Below are 24,147 nucleotides of genomic sequence, written 5' to 3'. Positions count from 1 at the left end.
GAAGAAGCCAGGGACAGTGCTCAGGCCCTGAGTCCAAGGCCCAGGACTGCCCCCCCCCCCCCAAAAAAGCAAAGGTAAATCAAGTGATCACATCTAGTGGCAAAGCTTCTTGCAAAGCCTAAGCCACTGCTCACTCTGGGTATTGGGTTGTGGTGGCAGAGAGAGAAAGGAAGGAGTTGGCAACAAGTATGTCATTAGGAAAGATGTAGAGAGATGAGAATACTAAGTCTAAGACCAGGGACCTAGAGAAAGAAAGATAGAGATGTTAGGACACTTTAAGCAATTCTAATTTAAGAACATAAACCTTAAGTACACAACCAACAGATAAGCTATAGAAGATGGGCAGAAGCTTCCTGATTTAACCTTGATGGTGGGCCACTTAGGAGCTCAGACTGTCTTCAACCACTTAGTTCCTAGCATGATGAAGGAATCTATCCTGGGAAAACATAAAGCCATTGGGAAAAACCAACAAGAGCAAAGCTGAGCTGGGTGCCAGTGTCTCACAGCTGTAATCCCAGCTACTCAGTAGGCTGTGATCTCAGGAGCATGGTTTGAAGGCAGCCCAGCCCAGCCCAAAAAGTCTATTCTTTTTTTTTTTTTTTTTTTTTGGGGGGGGGCTGGTTGTGAGGCTTGAACTCAGGGTCTGGGTGCTGTCCCTGCACTTTTTACCTGAAGGCTAGCTCTCTACCACTTGGAGCCACAGCTCCACTTCTAGTTTTTGAGTAGTTAACTGGAGGTAAGAGTCTCATGGGGACTTTTCTGCCTGGGTTGGCTTTGAACTGTGATCCTCAGATCTCAGCCTCCTGAGTACCTAGGATTACAGGTGTGAACCACCAGTGCCTGGCTCTTCCTTTTTTTGTAAATTTATTATTTTATTTTTTTTGTTGGTCATGGGGCTTAAGCTCAGGGCCTGGGCACTGTCACTGAGCTCTTTTGTTCAAGGCTAGTACTCTACCACTTTGGACCACCACACTACTTCTAGTTTTCTAGTGGTTAACTGGAGGTAAGAATCTCAAGGACTTTCCTGCCCAGGCTGGCTTTGAACCATGGTCCTCAGATCTCAGCTTCCTGAATAGCTATACTCTCCCAGTTTTTCCCTTCCATCCACACCCACAGGTTGTATAGTTGATTTTCAATGTAGTGTCTAGTGAGTACCACTGCTGCATTTGTTCATCTTTTGTCCCTCCATTTCTGCACCTCCCTTACCCCCCAAGTCAGATACGAACGAACAAGACAAAAGGAAAAGAAAACAAAAACAACAAAGGAAATAAACTCTTGTTTCCATTTCCTAGAGTTAATTTCAATAATTATTATTTTACATAATCAGATACACATAGGCATTGCATCTTTGTGTTCCTCTCCTAAGAACTATGAGACTCTTGTCTCCAATTAGCCACCAACACCCAGAAGTAGAACTGTGGTTTAAGTGATAGAGTACTAGCCTTCAGCAATAAGGCTCAGAGACAGTGCCAGGTCCTGAGTTCAAGCCCCAGGAAGAACATTAACATTGGGCTGGGGATATGGCCTAGTGGCAAGAGAGCTTGCCTAGTATACATGAGGCCCTGGGTTCAATTCCCCAGCACCACATATACAGAAAATGGCCAGAAGTGGCGCTGTGGCTCAAGTGGCAGAGTGCTAGCCTTGAGCAAAAGGAAGCCAGGGACAGTGCTCAGGCCCTGAGTCCAAGGCCCAGGACTGGCCAAAAAAAAAAAAAGAACATTAACATTAAAAAAAAAGAGGGATTCTAATGCTAAGAAATGCTGGACAACTACTACATATCGAAGTCTACTTTCTAATATCCCATTATCCTTTCACTCTCTACACTGGGAAAGGTCAATGGCAAAAGTACCAGAGAATATCAGAAATGGGTCATATTAGAAGACCAGCCTTACCAGGAGGAGCCTTTATTACCCACTCCAAACAGACAAGGGTCAAAATCCTATTAGGCTACCAACACCCAACCTGGGCCTATGACCAGAGGCAAGAATTGAAACAAAAGGTCTTCAACATCTTTTTTTTTGGCTAGTCCCAGGGCTTGGACTCAGGGCCAAAGCACTGTCTCTGGCTTCTTTTTGCTCAAGGCTAGCACTCTACCTCTTCAGCCACAGTGCCATTTCTGGCTTTTTCTATCTATGTGGTGCTGAGGAATCAAACCCAGGGCTTCATGCATGCAAGGCAAGCACTCTACCACTAAGCCATATTCTCAGCCACTCAACATCTTTTAAAACAAACTTTATGCCTACTAGAAAATGAAGGTAGAGATCATGTTATATAACAATTTTCTAGTTGGATCTATAAAGCTTCAAAGGTTCTGTAAAAATGGGACTTTTTAAAATGGGATTACTTTAAAAGCCCAAACTAAACACTTGAACACATTCCAAGTCAAATGGTAAGACAACAGAACCCAGTAACATAACTTTGTACTGGCAGACTAGCTCAGTGTTATAATGTCCTGGAACAAAGTTTTTCCTTCTATCCCTAATTAATCAACATGATTATACAGCACGCTGTTTTATGAAAAGTTATCCAAAAATTGAGTACTGGTAGCTCATGTCTGCAATCGTAGCTACTTGGGAAGCTGAGACAGGACTGTAGTTCAAGCCCAGCTCAAACAAAAAGTTCATGAGGCCCCATCTCAATCAATAACTAGGTGGTATGCACTTGTCATCCTAAGTACAGCAGGAAGCATACATAGAAAAATCTTGGTCCAGGCTGGCCTGAGCAAAACCCAAAACCTTAATTCAGCTTTAACCACAGGGCCCACCTAGCAACTGCAAAGTAAACCCAGTACCACACACACAAAAATTAAAAGTCACACTGACAATGACTATGCACATCAAACTTGTTTTCTGATCCATAACCACACAGAAACAAATGAAGCTGGACATGTGGTTCTGGCCTATTATATTTAACTCCAGCACTGGGAGGCTGGAGCAGAAGGATGCCAACTTTGAGCCTGCCTCAGGTATATAGGGAGAACGTGTATCAAAAGTAAAAATGGCTGGGTGTTGTTGGCTCATGCCTGTGATCCTACCTACTTGGGGGGATGAGATCTGAGGATCACAGTTCAAAGCCAGCCAAGGCAGAAAAGTCCATCAGACTCTTAATCATAGAAAAAGCTGAGAGTAGAGCTGTGGCTCAAAGTGGTAGCGCACTAATATTGAGCAAAAAAGCTCAGAGATGGCACCCAGGCCCTGAATTCAAACCCCACAACTGACCAAATAAGAAGTAAAAACTTGTAAATAAATAAAAGCTAAAAATAAGCCACTGAAGTATCTGCCAGTCCAGCAAGAAAAGTCTAAGACTCTTATCTCCAATTAACCAGCAAAAAGCTGGGCTACGTGTGGCTCAAATAGTAGAGCATTAACTAAGCAAGCAACCTGAACAAGGGTAAGTACTTGGTAAATAGTGAAAAAGTGACTGGGTTTATTCACTCTATGGTCCTTCTGAAAGCTTAAACTACAGTAAAGCCTTATGCTTCAAGAAATCAAAGGAAAGGAAATAGTTGAATTATAAAAAGACAAATGCACAGATAAAAGTCGTAAGTTCTGACTGGGAATGTGACTTAGTGGTTGAGTGCTTGCCTACTATGCACGAAGCCCGAGGTTTGATTCCTCAGTACCACATACACAGAAAAACGCTGCAAGTGGCGCTGTGGCTCAAGAGGTAGACTGCTAGGCTTGAGCAAAAGAAGCTCATGGAAAGTGCCCAGGTCCTGAGTTCAAGCCCCAGGACGGGCAAAGGAAAAAAAAAGACATAAGTTCAACTGCAAATTAAATGAGGACCAAAAGTGAATTTCAAAATTCGATGCTATACGAGTACATAGAAAAATGATGAATGAATTTTAGTGTATTTCTGAAGTTTGAATGTTCTTGAAAATGATTATCATGGATTATCATGGATATTTATCATCTACTTCTCTTTTCAATAAACAAATCATTTCCTGTTGTACAGTAATGTGGAAGCAGGGGAAAAACAAGTTCTAACAGAAAGCAAGCCAAGAAACCTGGGCCTTTTTCTCACAATCCCACAAATTAGGCAGGCAATCTGGTGAGGAGGAACCACCCCTTTACTGGGAATCATCATGACCCCACCCACACAGCAACAGACTTGGGCCCAGACAGTCTTTTCTTTTTTTGCCAGTCCTGGGCTTGGACTCAGGGCCTGAGCACAGTCCCTGGCTTCCTTTTGCTCAAGGCTAGTACTCTGCCACTTGAGCCACAGCGCCACTTCTGGCCATTTTCTATATATGTGGTGCTGGGGAATCAAACCCAGGGCTTCATGTATACAAGGCAATTCTTGCCACTAGCCCATATTCCCAGCCCCCCAGACAGTCTTTTTATACAATGGGAATCTGCTCAGATATCCCAGCCTCCATCAAAACAGATGATCAGACCAAGTATGGGCATTTGGCCCAGAACAAGCCTCTTCCCATTCCCCACAAGTGAACACTAATATCTGACCTAAACCTGGCTGGAATTCCTGGCCCAGAAATTTAGGACTAAGATTCCAGCCTCTGCCTATCTATCCTTTTGAACAGGGAAGGTAGGAAGGGGCTGTAGATGACCATTTTTCACTTTCCAAGAAAGAAAGTAGGAAAAACAAAACAAAACAAGAAATACAAACAAACAAACTGGTTCCATAAGGAAGCTGGAAACTAAGTTTCAGAGACCAACCTGAAGATGGCATTCTATGCTTCTGAGCCTGGCTGCATTCTTCCTCTAAGATTTAGGGTCCAGTTTATTTTCTCATTAATGTTTGTTCCTGATCCTTAAAGAATACTAGCCAACGTACCATGTCTATCTTTAAAAATACAAAAACAATGCTGGGCACCAGTGGCTCATGCCTGTAATTCCAGCTACTCAGGAGGCTAAGATCTGGGGATCATCGTTCAAAGTCAGTCCGGGCAAGAAAATCCATGAGACTCTTATCTCTAATAAACTACTCAAAAAAGTCAGAAGTGGCACTGTGGCTCAAGTGGTAGGGTGCTCTCCTTAAGCAAAAAGAAGCTCAGGGACAGCACCCAGGCCCAGAGTTCAAGCTCAAGGACCAGCAAAAAAACAAAACAAGGGGCTGGGAATGTGGCTTAGAGGTAGAGTGCTTGCCTAGCATTCATGAAGCCCTGGTCAATTCCTCAGCACCACATAAACAGAAAAAACTGTAAGTGGTACTCTGGCTCAAGTGGCTGAGTGCTAGCCTTGAGCAAATAGAAGCCAGGGACAATGCTCAGGCCCTGAGTTCAAGCCCCAGTACTGGCCAAAAATAAAACAAAACAAAAACAAATCCAGATTTCCTGTCCAATTGGACAGCTACCCAAATCCCCAGTGGCACCAGACAGCAACTGTCTCCATCCAGTCACAGCAGGAGAGGGGTGGATAAGCCAGTAGTGGTCTCCCTAAACAGGTAAGGAGGTCCCTACCCCACAAGCACAACCCCAAAAGGAGGAAAGAAACAATTTATAAAAACCAATCTCCATTTCTTCAAGCTACTGGAAAAATTTACCTCAATAAGACATGGGTCTCAATGAAGAAGGTTAAACTGCCACCCCAAAGTTTGAGTCTCTGCTAACTCCTTACTGAGTGGCTACAGGCAAGGTCTCTCCCCTTTGGACTTGATTAGTCCTCAAGTCTTCTCTTATTCCATCAATGGGCTATTTATGGCAGCCTGGAATTCCCAGGAAGCTGAGACAAAAAAAAAAACTTGGATGGCTGCTTTTAAGGATAGTGTATTTAGAGCTTTCTAATGTGATTTGCCATTGTTACTGGTCTGAACATTTTTTCCAAGGAATAGTTTGTACTTCCTAAACACTATGTTGTGAAATCTCTACATACCTGAATCATGAAGTCATTTTCCTCCTGGACTTCACAGATGCAACGAACTACCTCAAAATCATAGTGGTCATCACCATCAAGCTCTTCATCTGGATTGGTGGTCACATCAACATCTTGGCCATACTCCTCATCGCTCCAAAGAAAACTCTCAGAAGAGGACTCACTCAGATTATCCTCCTCTGGAAAAAGAAAAAAGACAACAGTCATGATTTTAAATTTAGTTATAAGATTCACAAAAACACCAGACCATCCAGAGTAATAAACGACCTTACAGATCTACTTCTGCAGAAGCTTTCCAAGAGGCGGAAAATGGGATGTCAGTTTGCTATCAGTAACAGTCTAACTTGAGCATTCTCCCTGGCAATGAACTGAACTCCATTTCCCAGAGAACAAGAAGCCCAAGCCCAAGGTCAGTGAGGGCTCAGATCACAGCACTCACTGTCACAGGAGCTACAACTTCCCATCTCCCTAACATGTTCTAACACATTCTTCAGCCTTCCCTTTTCAGCAAGGACCTGGCTTTACAGTCATCTGTGTCCATCCACAGCCATCTTTAACACTGCAGACAGGGGGAAATAAGGAAGAAGATCCCAGGACAGTTGAACCACTAGTGCCTCCTTAGTTACAATTACAGCTAACTTGGCCACATGCTTGCTCTGTCCCAGACACTGGTCTAAGTACTATTTTCTAGCAGATGATTAGAGAGTCCTCTTACCAGATGCTTTCAATTTCCCTTTGTGGTTTCCAGAGTCCGAGCCATGGAGCTGTGGGCTCATATGGACCCCAGACTTGTGTGAGGACCCACTCTTGGTGACAGTAAATGCCTTGGGTGGAGAAGGGTCCTGGGAGGCGTCACTGACCTCCTCACTGCAGGGGCATTCTGTAAGAACAGTATCAGGAGGGAATGAGCAACCTCAGACATCAAAGAGTTCTGGGATCAATGTCATTAAACCAACATGTCTACTGTTCAAAGAGCTCAAAGGCTGGAAGACAATGTAAACACCAAGAGATGCAGTGGGCAGACAGGGACTCTTACTTTCAGCTACCGGTGAGACTCTCAATTCCAGACACTTCCTTCTTACCATCATCCCCTCCCCCCTTTCTGATGTTTTCTTTCCTAAGCCAAAGCAACTGAGAATAAAACATGGCATCTCTTTAACGCCCAGGGTTGAAACATAGGCTCTCTTAAACATTTTTGTGGGGGTAGATGCATTTTTTAAACAGAGATTTGTGTTTTAAGCTATGTATGAAAACAGACATTCACCTGCACGTCCCCCTTGATGTTTTCATATACAGCACCCTCTGAGAGGGCACACTGGACAATGTGGCAACTGAGCGGGCTTTTTACAAATGCCAGTAAGGCCCTCGTAAGACCTGAATGAATGTCCTACCACATTGTACTTCTGCCAGGGTCTATGCTAGGCTGAGCCTACAGCCCTGGGGTCCTTCCTCCTTAAGCGCAGGCTCAGAAGCCACTGTGGGAAAAAGACATACTTTTCCACCAGTGGCAAGGAAACCCAAGTGAAATCCTCAGGGGAAATTACCAGGTTTGGTTTTCTTTTTCTTTTTCTTTTTCTTCTTTGGTTTCACTCTCACAAACTCTTTGAATTTTTTTTCTTTATTTTTTTCCTTGTCTTTTGCAGCTAGAATGAAACACAGGTCTAAGTGTTGGAATCATAGTATTCTTTTTTAATGCTGTTTTCTTAAGTAATTAAGCAAGTCCAGTAAGAAGAGATAAAGCAGGCAGCAAAGCTGAATTCTTGGCCTGGCTCTACCTGGAAACTCACTTTCTTTGCCCCCAAGGACTTGAATGGGTTGCCAGGCAGAGACACTCCTCCATTACTCAGTTTGAAGATCCCTAAGCCCTCTACAACACAACACAGAACTAAGATACTTACTTGGGGAACAGGCTGAGACCCGCTTCCTGGTCAGGGTCTCTTGGCTGGCCTTGTCAGAAGCTGAAGAGCCCCTTGTTTGAACATGCCTCTTCCCTGGGCTCTCCTCGGGTTCCAGAGGCTTCTCCATTCCATGGAAATATTTCATGTGATAGTGCAACAGCTTAGCTTTGCGAAAAAATTTTAAACAGTCTACAACCTTGCATCGAAACTTGTGGTCTAGGTCCACTGCTGATGAGTTAGATGTGGCAACATCTTCTGTTTTCTTTAAAGTATTTGGTACTGAAAACAAACAAACAAGATCCCTTGCACTTAGTAATTACCAAAACAGCATTGGCATATAGCAAGGCAAAGTGTAGGAGCACCCTGTACCTAGCTGGAGAAATCAAACAGACTGTTGTTACTTCCACAATTTTTTTTTTTTTTGACCAGTCCTGGGCCTTCAACTCAGGACCTGAGCACTGTCCCTGGCTTCTTTTTGCTCAAGGCTAGCACTCTGCCACTTGAGCCACAGCGCCACTTCTGGCCATTTTCTATATATGTGGTGCTGGGGAATCGAACCCAGGGCTTCATGTATACGAGGCAAGCATTCTTTTTTTTTTTTTTTTTGCCAGTCCTGGGCTTGAACTCAGGGCCTGAGCACTGTCCCTGGCTTCTTTTTGCTCAAGGCTAGCACTCTGCCACTTGAGCCACAGCGCCACTTCTGGCCGTTTTCTATATATGTGGTGCTGGGGAATCGAACTCAGGGCTTCATGTGGCCATATTCCCAGCCCAACGAGACGAGCATTCTTGCCACTAGGCCATATTCCCAGCCCCCTCCACAAATTTTTGTCTGAGAAAAATAAATTCAACTCCTGGTAAACAATTATGATTTATCTTTAGAAAGTAAACATCAACATGTTTTTACTTAAACAGCTTTAAGTTCTCAAGGTTTCACAAACTTCACAGGAGAACAAAAATGCAGAGATCTCGAGCTAGCACTTGCTACTCATGAGCTGGACAAGATTAATATTCATCATCATACTGTACCTATGTGTATGGAGAGAACTAGAGAACATGATGAAGGATGTAACTGTTACAAAGGGTTTAGTATTGAGCCCTTGTAATTTCACCATGTACTACTGTTTTACCGTACCTCAAAGTATGGAAGTAAAGGAGTAAGGAGAAAGGAGAAAAGAGAAAGAGAAAGGGAAGAGCTAACAGTTCACAGAAGACTTCTTTCACAATGCCCTCACCCTATCTTCTGCAGTCACCCTTTAAACTCAAGTCATACTTCTGCTGGTCCTGTGCCTTTGCCCTGCCATTCCTCCCTGGCTCAGCCAAGTCTTCAATTGTATCCAGACCCAGCTCAATCCACATGCAGGAAGGCATCCAGATGGCCCTGGCTCTCAGGGAGTACATGTCATCCACTCCTGGCACAAATGACTATCTGCTGCAATTCATCACAAGCACTGAGCATCTGTTCCTGAATCCTATTATGTGTCACTCCTCTAGCCAGAGGAAAAGAGCTACCTCTCACTATCTTCTGTTGCCTAAGAACCAAGATCCAGTACAGTTGGCATTCCTGTCAGCAATAATACCATGAGGCCCAATAGTTTAATACCTCTTGACAGGACATGTATCATGCTATAACATGATAATAAATGTTTTTTTCAGATCTGTAAAGGAGTAACTTTCTCAGTTTTGAAGAAACAAAAAGCAATCAAAGGAAATACAAATGTGATTTATTAAATATTCATAAGCCAGCCAAAGGCTTGGAAAACTAAAAAAAAAAAAAAAAAGCAATCAAATGTTCACAAGGACTAAGTGTATAATTCAAGTGGTAGACTGCCTGCTGAGTAAGTGTAAGGCTCTAGGTTCAAGACACACACACACACACACACACACACACACACACACACACACACACACACACACATACACACACTCCAGAAATGGAGCAGGTAAGTAAACTGATGACAAATCCTTATTATGTAACTCTTTCTTTTGTTGTTTTTATTTTTTCTGAATTTCAAATACTATACAAGAGAGTTATAATTTAACATGCCTATCTAAGTGTCCAGTGCTGGGACTTTTTTTTTTTTTTTTTTTAAAGACAGGTTTTGATATATCCCAAGCTAGCCTGGGAACTTTCCCTGTAGTCCAGATTGGCCTGAAAAACACTATCCTCCTGCCTCAGTCTCCTGAGTGCTGAGACTACAGGTGTAACATCATGCCTAGTACTGAGTTATATAATCCTAATCAACTATTAAAGATATGTAATGGAGACCACAGATGTAGCTCAGTGGTGGAGTACCTGTCTTGCATGCAAAAGGCCCTAGGTTTGACCCCCTAAAACAAAAAAAGAAAACCAGAATGAAACAATTCTATATTACTGATATGAGCAATCTCAAGATATATTAAGTGAAGAAAGGAAGTTTCCAATATATAGTACACAATTCTATTTATGGTTTTTATAAAAATGCACTGAAAGGAAACCCAGAAGAAAAGAATTCAAACTGTTGATCAGCTGTAGAGCGGGTGCAAGAGAGAAACATGTGTGGTATCTTTCTGCATACTCCAGGAGGAATGAGAATACCTGGCATCCAGATAACTTGGTTTCTTAAATCCAGGATGAGCTAAGTACAAGAGAAGCCAAGAATATCTTGTAATGCCAAAAAATAAAGCTCAAAGAAGATATTTCAAAAATTTTTTAAGTTACTGGCCAAATATGGGACAATATGGGTATTAAAAGAAAGAATGAAAATGAGTCCTGGTGGCTCACACCTGTAATCTAGCTACTCAAGAATCTTAAATCTTGAGGATCACAGTTCAAACTAAGCCTGAGAAAAAAAAGTCTAGGAGACTCCATCTCTAATCAGTGAAGAGCCAAGTTTGAAGGCATGGTTTAAGTGATATACCAACAGCTGTGAGCAAGCAGACAAGTGACCAACAAGGCCCAGAAATCAAGCCCTAGTACTGACCCAAAAGCAAAACAAACAAACAAATGAGAAACCCACCTAGCTGGGTGTTATTGGCTCATACCTATAATCTTAGCTAGTCAAGAGGCTGAGGCCTAGAAGAATGAAGTTCAAAAGCAGCCTGGGAAGGAAAGCCCATGAGATCCTGTCTCTAAAATAACCAGCAATGGGCTGGGAATGTCGCTTAGTGGTAGAGTGCTTGCCTAGCATGCATGAAACCCTGGGTTCAATTCCTTAGTACCACATAAATAGAAAAAGCTGAAGTGGCACTGTGGCTCAAGAGGTAAGAGTTCTAGACTTGGGCAAAAGAAGCTCAGGGACAGTGCCTAGGCCCTGAGTTTAAGGACTGGCAAGTAATAGTAGTAGTAGTAATAGTAGTAGTAGTAGTAATAATAACAACCAGCAAAAGGCTAGGCTAAAGGTGTAGTTCATGTGGTAGAGGACCATGCAAGCAAACAAGCTAAGCAAGCACAAGCCCTAAGTTCAAACATGAGTACTTGAAAAAAATGGGGCGGGGAGGGAGACTAGGGATTTTACTCAGTGGAAGAGCACTTGCCTGGCAAGTTCAAGGCCCTGAGTTCAGTCCTCACAGGAGGGAGGGGAAGGGGGGGCACTTATTTGCATAGTGGTGTTACACACTTGCAATTTCAGCTACTTGGGAGATGTTTAAGGCCAGTCTGGGCTAATTTAGTAAGATTTATATCAAGAAAAAAAAAAAAAAAGACTGAGAGTATGGCTTACTTGCCCAACAAGCATGAGACCTTAGATTCAATCCTTAGTACTACAAAAAAATTAAGTGCATGTGTATAGTGTGCATATTTGTGTGTGCATGTATATATGCAGAATCAGGGTGTAGCTCAGTGGTAGAATATGTGCTCCTTGCAATAACAAAATGTTGGGTTCCATCCATAGCTCCACATAAAGACACACACACACATTATGTTTATGTGTATATATGTGTATGTGTATACACATACATATGTGTAACTATGTATACATTTATATGCAAGGAAAAATACATAAAATGTATATATAAAAATATATTCAGGAAAAATTCATTAAGGCCACCGTGTAACTGAATGGAAAGAAAGCAATCTTGCAACTCACAGTCCTGGTGAACATTTCATGATTCTCCCCCAGAAAGCAGATGTCTGCACTTGGCCCCCACTGAAAAAGCATTGAGCATTTATTCCACAAGATGGCAGCACTACATCAAATGCCAGCGCTGGGCTGGGTGGGCCAGATGTCGCTCTTATACTGGGAAATTTATGTGTTGTCTTTGCCAGCCCTCCTCTTACCCAGAACCCCTCTCACAATTTCTCATACACTGGCTCTTTTTGGACATGTCAAAGCTGTAGCAGCTTGGGGCAACCATCACTAAACTGTGATTAAGAAGGTCTCTGGCCTCTTCCGCTTGGAGGTTCTGATGACAATCCACACAACTTCCTGCTCACTTACAAAATACATTCCTGGTGAATGAGTCCTCAATGCCCTCCCCTTTCCCAGCTATCTTTCTGGAATGTCGTATAGTTCCCCCAAAGCCATTGTTCCAAAAGAAACCCCAGGAGCATGGTTCTACTTCGAGACAAACACATTTCCCCCTTTCCCTAAAGAATTCCAAATACCATCCTAGAGTAGTGACAACAGGCATGCCACACTCCTCTCTGGCCTTGCTGTCCTCCACACTCCTGTTCTTTGTGTATATTATTACTGTTATATGTCCTATCTGTCCTTTAGTTTATTTCTGCCTTCTCCACAAACCAGAGACATACCAAAATAATGGACACAAGACAGACAGTAAATATGTATGTATATTTTGCCAAGATATTCCAAGATCCCAGAAAACATGGCAACTTTACAACAAGCACTAGATTTAGTTCCTAACCTAGTTTCCTCACTTATCTCATACATGTGGTATTTCCTTGTGGTGTAGGAGTAATTAACTGCCAATTTCAAGTGATGTCTAACACAACATCACCCAAAAATACCATATAAGAAGCTTAGTCTGACCAGATACCAGTGGCTCACGCCTGTAATCCTAGCTACTCAGGAGGCTGAGACCTGAGGACTGCAGTTCAAAACCAGCCCAAGCTCGAAAGTTCATGAGACTCTTATCTCCAATTAACCATCAGAAAAACTGGAAGTGGCACTGTGGCTCAAGTGGTAGAGTGCTAGCTTTGAGCTGAAGAGCTCAGGGACAGTGCCCAGGCCCAGAGTTTAAGCCCTATGACCAACAAAAAAAAAACAAAAAACTTAGTTGCTGCAGTTTGGCACAGCCAAAACACACAACAGAACTCTGAAGATAAATTTCCAGCTCACTATACATGTGTTATCTTTAATAGATTCTCTGAAGTAGGTGAGAGAAAAACAGGCTGGAGGAAAAGGACCCTAAAGCTGACAGGAGCCAGTAAGAAAAGAATGGAATGCCTGAAAGGCGAAGACACAACATGAGACTTAGCTGGACAAACAAAGAACCAAAAGAATGACAGTGGGGACAAGCCAGGCATTAATTCTTAAATACTCTCAACTTCACTATTTTGTAATAGCTGCTTTGCCAACACTGATGCTAACTTTCTAGCATCTGGCCATGTACTAGCAAACAAAACAAATTTGAGTTATGCAATTCTGTAGACATATAGTCAATACAGTAAAAATGACATTAAAAATAAGCCTAAGTGTCATTAATCTTTTTAAATATAATTTTGTTATTATTAAGATGATGATTAATCTTTAATCTTTTGAAAATGTAAATTCTGGGGGCTGGGAGTATGGCTTAGTGGTAAAGTGCTCGCCTCATATACATGAAGCCCTGGATTCAATTCCTTAGCACCACATATATAGAAAAGGCCAGAAGTGACGCTGTGGCTCAAGTAAAGAAGCCAGGGACAGTGCTCAGGCCCTGAGTTCAAGCCCCAGGACTGGCGAAAAAACCCAAAACAAAATGAAAATATAAATTCTAAGCCTATTGCTAGTGGCACACATCTGTAATCCTAGCTATTTAGGAGGCTGAGATGTGGGGTTAGTGGTTTAAAGTCAGCCCAGGCAGGTAAAATTCACGAGACTCTTAGCTTCAATTAGCCACACACAAAAAAGGTGGAAGTATAACTGTGGCTCAAATGGTAAAATGATAGTGTTGAGCAAAAGAGCTCAGGGACAGTGCTCTGGCTCCAATTCAAGCCCTTAGTACAGCATTTAAAAAAAAAAAGGAAAAGGTAAATTATTTTCTTTTTGCTGGGAAATGAACACAGGTTCTTGCATGTACTAGGTAACATTCTGCAACTGAGATAAATAAATAACAGGGGGAGGGGGGAGGGGGAATGAGGGATGAGGTAACAAACAGTACAAGAAATGTATCCAATGCCTAATGTATGAAACTGTAACCTCTCTGTATATCAGTTTCATAATAAAAAGTAAAAACAAATAAATAGCCCAACAAAGTAAAAAAAAATTTTTTTTGGCCAGTTCTGGGGCTTGGACTCAGAGCCTGAGCACTGTCCCTGGCTTCTTCCCGCTCAAGGCTAGCACTCTGCCACTTGAGCCACAGCGCCGCTTCTGGCCGTTTTCTGTATATGTGGTGCTGGGGAATCGAACCCAGGGCCTCATGTATCCGAGGCAGGCACTCTTGTCACTAGGCCATATCCCCAGCCCCAACAAAGTAAAATTTTCAGTTCAGAAATTACATTATTTTTAATATTGGAAGTCTTTGTCTTTCCTCTTTTTTTTTTTTTGGTAGAGATAAGAGTCTCACAACTTTCTTACCCACGCTGACTTTGAACCATGATCTACAGGTATCAGCCACCTGAGTATACAGGATTACAGATGTGGGCCACCAATGCTCAAGTTCCTGTCCTTTAGAAACCCTCTATATCCACATTTGTAGCATTTCCTCTCATTTGTTATATATGCCTTAATTGCAGAAAGACAACTTCATTACCATAATATATTTTACTTATTGTTTATTTTTTGTTGTTTTCATTTTTTGCTTATAAGACAGTAGCCCATGCTGGACTTTATGAACCTGTTTCAATGTCCCTAGTGTTAGGTGGGGTTTCACTCTTATTGATGGCAGAATGGCTCATATTTGAACAACCTTTCAACATATAACCTTTAGAAATTCTGGAAAAGGTTCTGTAGAACCACAAAATGTTGGCAGAATCAGAAGAGGAATCAGGCATTTGGGAAAATAGAAGGGGTCTAGACAAGTCCCCCAATTTGTTTCAGGCTTTTTGCCCAAAACCAAGTTCAAGTCAATAGCATTGGCAGCTATAATTCCAATAGAAGCCTTTAGTCTTACTGAATGAAGGGAGACAAATGTTCTATGCAACTACAACTGCTGGAAAAACAGCAGAAACAAATCAAAAATGAAAAGATACAGCATTAAAATAAAGGATTTTTAATGAAAGAGAGGAAATATCAAAAAAGTCCTTTTTTTAAGTTCACAATCACAGCAGAAGCACAAGTATAAGTAAATAGAGAAGTGAATTAACTATATGTAAATATGAACCTTCCACAGCAGAAACCTCTTGTAATTCAGCAAGAGGAGATGCTGGTTCCGTTTTCATACTGTTTTCTCCCATTGACTTGCAGTTCAATTCCAAGCCTGTAAACCCCAATTCATTCCCAAAGGAGTGGATAGTTAGAGCAGATGAAACCTGGCTAGCTTCCAAAGGAGATTTCAACTGACCTAGACGAAAAAAAAAAGAAACTTGAGAAACATATATACGTATATAATCTGGAAAACAAGAGTACCACAAGAGACTGAACAAGGCAGGGGATTGTTAGAAGAAGCCATTCATCTCACAACATGCAAGGATACATTCACAAGTCTAACACATTCTAGTCAGGGCTGTGAGTATTTCAAAGAACAGGGCTAAAGGGAAAGGAGGTCAACCAAAAAAGCAGAGCCATGGAATGAGATGGCACCACAAACACAGCAAGGCAGAGCTCTTCAAGCAGTGTCCTTCCATCCAATCCATATGCAGTGGTATATAAGCAAAACTAAGTGAATAAATAACAGTAACAACAACAACAACAAAAGAACTACAAATGTATCTGACAGCTTGAATATTGAAGGAATGAATCATCAGTGAAGAACAAGAATGCTTAGCCCATTTCAGCAATTTCATTTAAATACAATCTAACACTTATGGAAACCAGTTCATGATGATTATTTAGATTTGCTCTCATTAGGCAGGCATTAGAAGGGCAAAAACAGTCTAGAACATGCTCTGACTTACCTTCTTCAGATTGCTTGGTACTAGATGATGTTTCTTTTACAGGATCCGTATCAACTTTATCAACCAAATCTGGTACAACCAAGTTAGGATCTAAGATCTCATGGGTTCCATTAGTGGATAGCCGGGAGGACCTTCTCCTGGATAGGTCTTTGTCAGTGTTTTCAGAGCAGTTTTTTGACTTTTCCTGGGCTATAAACCATTAAGAGAGATGGAGTCCAAACACCAACAAGAAAAAATAACTCTGCTACTACAGATATCTAGGCTGGTTGCCTTTAAAATGACTTGACAGAGACTTCTAGAATGTGAGATTAATATACAATATACCTTCCCAGTTTTAAGTAAAGGCAAAGTCTCTTTAACTTTACTTTGTTAAAGAGCCATAGTCTGAAAATAGGTACCAAGTCATGTCTCAATCTTTTTCTGTGTGTGTGTCAGTCCTGGGGCTTGATCTGTGGGCCTGGATGCTACCTTTGAGCTTTTTTGCTCAAGACTACCACTCTACCACAGGAGCCACAGCTCCACTTCTGGCTTTTTGGTGGTTAATTGGAGATAAGAGTCTCATGAGCTTTCCTGCCTGGAGTGGATATGAACTGTGATCTTCAGATCCTAAGGAGCTAGGATGTTCCTAAGGAGCTAGGATTACAGGCATAAGCCACCAGCACCTGGCTTCTTTTCTCAATCTTGACAACTAATTTCTACTTTGGAATTTCCCAACAGAAAATCTTACATGTTAACTTCCAAAGTCAATTATATTTTATAAGAACTTTATTTAGAGATATCACAAATTCCTTTTTCAAGTCAACAGGGTATTTTTCTAATCATTAAGTCATATATTTAAGTTTCCCTCAGCATTATAAAATCATCCCTTCCTAAGCCAAATTTCCAGAGGAATCCAAACAAATGTGGTTTATAGAAATGGATATGATACCACTCAACCAATCACTAACACAGTTTATGCTTCTTCTTAATTCAATCACATCTTGTTCACATTAGCTCATGTGATTAGAATATATATAAGGAATACAGGACAGGATGGACATGGATGGGGAATACTCAAACAATGTCAAATTGCAGTCACACATAAACCACTCACATGAATTTTTGTCAAGGCGAGGACGCTTTAATGGGATGTCACTTCCTTTTGATATTTTCCGTCTTCTTAATTCCAATGTTATTGGTTGCAAAGTTTGAGAGTTTGAATCCACAGCTATAATGTATACAAAAGCATAGAAAAGGCATGCAATTTTTAGTGCCCAATCTTGCATACATATGGATGTATTTATATATATATATCTTATATCCAAATACCCTTAAACTATAAATAGATCCTCACCCATAGTGAGACCATGTCTCAAAAAAAACCCCAAACCTTTGAAAAGAATATTGTTACATAAGTTAAAAGCAAAATTTAAATGAGAGAAAAATGACTTCAGAAGACGTTAACACCTTGCAGGCTATCTTCTTGAATCACTATATGAATGTCTATAACCTAGCTTTCCAGCTCCTTAACACACCACAATATGACTGCTTAAAAATATAAAAATGTATGAGCAATATCAAAGTCTTTCTTTTTTTGAGACAAGTTCTTGCTAAGTTGTCCAAGCTGGCTTCAATTCTTAATCCTCTTACTTCAGCCTCCCAACTATTTAGGATAACTGCTGGCACTTGCCAGCAGCTCTTGTAGTTTTTTGACATACCCTTGCATATCATCTCAGCAAAGATGAAGAGTCTGGACTGGACTTATATAATGGTATATACCTGTAATTCCAGCACTTGAAAAGCTAAAAAGCAATTTGAGGCCAGCCTGGACTCTAATGAAATCCTGTCCAAGAGGAAAGAAAAGTTGCCTGCCAGTGACTCATGCCTATAATTCTATCTACTCAGGGGGCTGAGATCTGTGGACTCTACTTCAAAGCCAGCCTGGGCAGAAAACTCCATGAGACTCTTATCTCTAATTAACCACCAGAAAACCAGAAGTGGGGCTGTGGTTCAAAGTGGTAGAGCTCTTGCTTTGAGTGAAAAAGCTCAGGGACAGTGCTCCAGGGTCTGAGTTCAAGCCCCACAACAGACCAAAAATGAGGGGATTGGGAGGAGAAGGATCTGTCTAAGGTTTAATTGTTGTTTTCAATTTCTATTTGATAAAATATTATTGGTTCTTTAAGAGTCCCAAAAGAATGTCAACAATTATGTTCTCTCTTAAAAAAAAAAAAAAAAGCCCAGATAAACCCCAAGGGACTGTACTATTGGCTAACAGTGCTCCAAGCAAGACACCTGACTCCCAGCAAATTCAGCTTTCACATAATTTAGCAATGCAGATGCTAAGCCCTTGAAGAGTATTTACTCTATTTCTAAGTCCAAAATATAAAAATTTCTCCCTCAATCTAGAAATATGAGAATTCAAAAAGGCAGAAGTAGGAAAAAAAAAGGAACTGGGCAAAGAAAGGAAAGAAGAGGTAGCGAGGGAAAGAGAAGAAACAACTCATCTTAAGATCAGTAGCTTCAGATCTGCCATGCCACAAGAGACAGAGCTGAGCTATCAGGAGGTAACCCTCACTCTTGGACTTGCTGAGTTCAATCTTCCCACATGTGAATACCATTCTGTTCCAAGTGGTGAAATTTTCAACACAGAGATTCCAAGTTGAACACAAATAACAAATAACACATAACACACACCTCTCTGTCTCTCTCTGTCTGTCTTTCTCCACCACCCACAAGCTCTCTCTGGCAGTACTGAGATTTAAACTACTTGCTCGACAAGCACTCTACTGCTTGAGCCACAACTGAAGCAGCTCTTTTGGCTTTGGTTATTCTTTTTTTTTTTTGGCCAGTCCTGGGCTTGGACTCAGGGTCTGGGCACTGTCCCTGGCTTCTTTTTGCTCAAGGCTAGCACTCTGCCTCTTGAGCCACAGCGCAACTTCTGGCCGTTTTCTGTATATGTGGTGCTGGGGAATTGAACCCAGGGCTTCATGAATATAAGGCAAGCACTCTTGCCACTAGGCCATATTCCCAGCCCTGAAGGCTTTGGTTATTTTTTTACTTAGCATCTTGCTTTTATTTTTTCCCCCATACCTGGGCTGGCACAAAACAAAATCCTTTTATGCTGTAGTTAGAATGACCACTGTACCCAGCTATACAACTCTCTCTTGGTAGCTGATATTCTGTTCCCAATCAGATCTATTCAAATAGAGAACTCAAGACTCCACCAAATTGATGAACTTGTAAAATTACGGAAGAGTGTATGATAGTGTGAGTGTGTGTGTGTGTGTGTGTGTGTGTGTGTGTGTTTGTGTTGGTTGTTGGGGGCTGAACCAAGAGCCAGTCCCTCTATCACTGAGCTACTTCACCAGTCTCTCTCTCCCCACAGACACTTCCTCCTTCCCTCCCACCGCCCCCCCCCCCCCGCCCCGATTCTAGGCTTTGAACTTAGCACTTTGCATTTACTAGATAGGTACTCCACCTGTTGCATAATACCTTCAGCCCCTAACCCAACCTTTTCAAGGGACTTGAACTTCACAGAGATACCTGGGCAAGCCTTCTTCCTATTGAAGTCATATTCAAATGAAGACTAACCATACAGGTAAGTATTCTCCAAACTCTCCTAACAATAAGTAACAACCATTGGGCAACCTTGCTAACAGTTTGTACTTCCAAGTCTCCATGCAGAGATTCTGATCTGAGGGGAACTAAAATACAGTTAGAAGCTGTTCCAAATGAATGCTTCAGGCAAGAGTTAATGTTAAGGAAAAAAAACAAAAAACCACTCTCTCTCTTAAATGTATCACATCTAGTATGAAATTCTATACTTAGAAAATTAAAATAATAAATGATATAATGTGGCTTCCTAACAGCAGTTTGCAAATTAGAGTACAACTACCCCTGATTTGTACCCCAAATGGTATGAGCCAGGGCATCATTAACTTAAGAATCATCAATTCTGAAACACAAATCTGACATACATTCTGCCCCAAATTAAACTCACATATATTTTGTCCCAAATTAAGCTAAGGATACATCAAATTCTCATCAGTTCACATTTTCCACCTCTTTCTATAAATGCCCTTCTACTTTGCACAAAACATTCACTTCTCATTCAGCTCCTATCTGAAAGTGGTATACTGCCTGGAAAGGTTTAATACCTCAACTGAGGTTCTTCATCTGAACAGACTCTCAGAATTATTTTCTCAATTTCCTTGGGCCTTAGGGCTTAATTCTATCCCAGAAGCCTGTCATAAAGGCAAATATATTTAAGACCAATGCTGTCCAACAGAATATAGTGACAGCCACAAATGTAAGCCATATGTGATTTTTAAAAATTTAGGCTGAGGTAGACACAGTAGCTCATGCCTGTAATCCTAGCAACTTGGAAGGCAAAGACCAGAAAGAAAGATCATAGTTTGAATCCAGCCTGGGCAAGTTTGTGAAACTCAAACTTAACCAATAAAAAGTTGGGCTTGATGGTACACACTTGTCATCCCAGCTATGTAGAAAGCCTAAGTAGGAGGATTATTGTACCAGGCAAGCCTGGGCTAAACATGAGACTCTATCTAAAAAAATAATTGAAGTAAATTAGGGCAGAACATGGCTCAAGTGTAGCCTGCCTATCAAGTACAAGGTCCTGTGTTCAAAATCCAGAACTGCCAAACAAAAATATTTAGGCTGGGCATAATGGCTCACACCTGTAATGCTGTTAGCTATTCAAAGGTGGGGACAGCAGTTCAAGTCAGGACAGAAGAGGTCATGAAACCCTATTTTAACTAATAATAGCTGGGCATGTTGGTATATGTTATATATTCAGGAAGTGTAAACAAGAGGATCGTGATTCAAGCCAGCCATATAAAAAGCCAAACTCTTAAAAATAACTAAAGCCAACAGAAAGGGTAAATACGTGAGGATGTCCTTTACGTATAACTAATGTAAGCTATAAACAAAACAAAAACGACTAGCAGTATGACTCAAATGACGAAGTACTTGGCCATCAAGCACAAGGCTCTGAGTATAAATCCCAGTAATACAAACAAAAATAAATAAATAAATAAATAAATAAATAAATAAATGAGTAGCTATGCTGTGGTTTGAAGCTAGCCCAGGCAGATAAATTCAAAAGGCTCTTATCTCCAACTAGCTAGCAAAAAGCAAGAACTAGAAGTGAAGCTTATGTGGTAGGGCACCAGCTATAAGCAAAAAAAAAAAAAGCTAGGTCATTATTCAAGCCCCAGTACTGGAACAACAATGAAAAGTTTGAAAATGAAACTGATTAAAATATATTTGGGTCAACATAAAAAAATTGGTGGTGGGGGGGAGATTTGGAGTTCAGTGGTAGAGCAATTGCCTAGCATGTACAGGCCCTAAATTCAACCCCAGCATCACAAAAACAAAATATTTTACAGTCTTTAAAATTCTAAATTATTGTGGCCAGGCAACAGTGGCTCACACTTGTAATCCTAGCTACGCAGAAAGCTGAGGTCTGAGGATCGCCATTTGAAGCCAGTCTAGCCATGAGACTCTTAATCTCCAGCTAGCTACCAAAAAAGCCAAAAGTAGAGCTGTGGCTTAAGTGGTGGAACACTAGCCTTGAGCACAAAAAAGCTCAGGGATAGCATTAAGGCCCAGGTTCTAAGTTCAAGGTCCCCGCCCCCAAATCTAAATTATTTTACATTCTAATCATTTTATAAAGCCATATTTTACATTGTTTACAGTCTTAAGTATTTGAGGTCAAGCCCATATATCCATTTTACACTTACAGCACATCTGTATTCAGACTAGTCAATTTCAAGGGATCCATAACCACAAGTGGCTAGTGGCTACCATGTTAGACATTACAGATCTAAACACTATTTAAATCTACGAACAAGTCCAACATGATCAGCTTTTGAAGGCAAAACCCAGTTACAAACACTGAGAAGGTCCTTTTTTTCATGTGGGAACAAATCAATCCATTATTTTATTTCCTATAAAACTCAGATGTGAGAAAATTATTAGTTGGGAATGATTTTTAAAAAATTGCTAGTTATTGGTTTGAATTCAGGACTTCATGCTTACTATGTAAGCACTCTACCACTTGAGCCATACTTCCAGTTCTATTTGCTTTTTTTCCTTTTGGTAGAACTAGAGTTTGAAGTTAGGCCTCATTCTTAGAGGTAGCACTCTACTGCTTGAGCCATGCCTCCAAGCTTTAAATTTTATATTTTAAATATATCCGTTGAAGGCATTTAAATTTGAGTGACAAAAGAGATTTCTTGAAAATGTGATAGAGGGTTCAGTTGTCAATATTCATGTAGGGAACACAAGCAAGAAGGTCTGAAGACCAGTGAAAGGCATATATTTATTTAGTCATAAGCAGGTTTAGTCTAGACATAGGGAAGCAGAGTATCTTCTTGCTAATGAATCAATCTGGAGAATAAGCCTTTGGCTGAGGAAGAAATCATTGTTTCATTCTTGGTGATTCTAGGAGAATTTCACACAATTACACATTTCCTTAAATATCTGCACATTTTTCTTTTAACCATAACCGTGACTCTTATTATTTAGCCATCTCACCTGTTTATTTAGGCTATAAAAATTCCTCAGCCAATAATCACTCTCTGAAGAGTTCAATTTCAGAATGTACACATGCCTCCCTTGATCCAACATTGTTTTGGATCCACCACCTTCAGATGCCCTTCTTTTTTCCTTTTTCTCTTTTTTTGTGGTACTGGAAATTGGATTCAGGGCTTCACACATGCTAAGGTAAGTGCTCTATCACATGAGCTATGTCTATAGCTCCTTTGTATGTTGTTGTTGTTGTTGTTGTTGTGGGGTTTTTTTTGCTTTTTGTTTGAGATAGGGTCTCACTATAACTTTACCCAGGTTGGCGTTGAACTGGCGATCCTCCTGCCTCCGCCTTTCAAGTAACTGGGACTACAGGGGTGTATTACCAGGCCAGCTTCTTCCTTTCTTCTTTCATGTCTGTCTCATTAAAGGTCTATTTCCTGATCCCAGATTCTATCAGGCTTCCTTAAGCCGAGACCATTTGTACAGGTACAGCAGAAGGCCTTAGCTCCTTTGGCTTTGTCTGTAAGCTGGAGTATCTGAGAACTGTACACTACTACTATCCTAGAAGCTCCATCACAGCCTCGCTCCCCAATATGTCCATCTGGATAGATGCCTCACTAAAATTCAGCTCCACAGTACAACTTGTTCTCAGAGCACAAGACAGAGTCAGTCACAAACACGAAGGAAGGACTTTAGTACAGAAGATACAAAGAACTGCAAGAACCACAGAAGAGCACTCTGGCATCGCCCATTGCAGAGCCCACTTGGGAAACTCACCAGTAGGAGCTATGGAAGGGGGTCTGCCTCGTTTTCTCTTTGGCTCCCTCAAATTCTCTTGTGGACTCTTCACAATGTCATTTTCAGGCTTCTTATCCACTTGGGCGTCTCCAGAGTACTCCCTGTCATTCTCTGAAATGTTCTCCTTATCTTCCTTCTCGTTCTTGGGAAGGCTCTTCTCAGATCCCTTCCCTTTTTCAGAACAGATTAGTTTTCCTTCTTTGTCAGGCTGCTTGGGTCGCTTTTCTGTCTTTAAGGTTTTGTCCTCTTTGTCCTTCTTCACATTGGTGGCTTTTCTCTGCTCTTTAAACTTCTCTCGTTTATCAGGTGTTGATGAAAGACTTTTTTGATCTGTTTCTTTAGGCCTAGCATTACCCACAATATTCTAAAATGAGCAAAATAGTGATGAAACACACTTTGTGATTATTTGCAAACATAAAATGAGGAGATTGCTTGCAAATTTATGAAGACAAATGAAGATACTAAAACAGGACATATGCCAGGTTACATAATGCAAAGTACCTGAAAATATCCACCTGTACTTAGGTTTCAGAATCAATCTTTTTTTTTTTTTTGAGAACCAGTTCTAAACTTAAAATAAATGTCATGTTCAATTTTAGACATTAAGCTCTTCTTTATTGTGATGACTAAGACTAAAGACTAAAGGGTCAGGCAACTACTCAAGATCCTTTTCTAAAAACAACCTTTCTGAGAGATATTCTAAGAAAATGCCTTCATGTCTCATCCTTCTTACCCTTACCCAAGGTTTTCAGTGGCCTTACCTCACTTTGCCAGTATATGTCAATGCTAACTCAAACTGAACAAAACTCAAATTGCTGAGAATTCCCAACCTACAATTATGGTCTCAGCATTCTATCCTGGAAAAAGACTGTGCTTAGCTCAAAAAACTACTTGA

The 24,147-nt window shown here is 41.0% G+C and overlaps 1 protein-coding gene across 5 annotated transcripts in view; it reads right to left on the bottom strand.

The window, feature by feature from the left end:
* The window catches only part of Phf20 (PHD finger protein 20), a 97,441-nt gene that overhangs the window by 15,837 nt on the left and 57,457 nt on the right, over positions 1–24,147 (bottom strand). For 2 of the 5 annotated variants that reach the window (XM_048349113.1, XM_048349112.1), the window contains 8 exons: positions 23,232–23,616; positions 17,017–17,130; positions 15,924–16,112; positions 15,191–15,370; positions 7,730–8,008; positions 7,376–7,474; positions 6,547–6,711; positions 5,832–6,010 (listed from right to left, as the gene is read on the bottom strand). In XM_048349113.1, coding sequence (XP_048205070.1) covers positions 5,832–6,010; positions 6,547–6,711; positions 7,376–7,474; positions 7,730–8,008; positions 15,191–15,370; positions 15,924–16,112; positions 17,017–17,130; positions 23,232–23,616 — 1,590 coding nt within the window. The remainder of the gene's footprint in view (positions 1–5,831; positions 6,011–6,546; positions 6,712–7,375; positions 7,475–7,729; positions 8,009–15,190; positions 15,371–15,923; positions 16,113–17,016; positions 17,131–23,231; positions 23,617–24,147) is intronic. The other 3 variants (XM_048349114.1, XM_048349115.1, XM_048349116.1) reach the window with 3 other exon arrangements.

This window comes from Perognathus longimembris, chromosome 6, assembly GCF_023159225.1.
Source record: "Perognathus longimembris pacificus isolate PPM17 chromosome 6, ASM2315922v1, whole genome shotgun sequence".
In the NCBI taxonomy this organism is placed as follows: domain Eukaryota; kingdom Metazoa; phylum Chordata; class Mammalia; order Rodentia; family Heteromyidae; genus Perognathus; species Perognathus longimembris.
The sequence above is the reverse complement of the archived record's forward strand: the minus strand, read 5'-3'. Positions and strand labels throughout refer to the sequence as shown.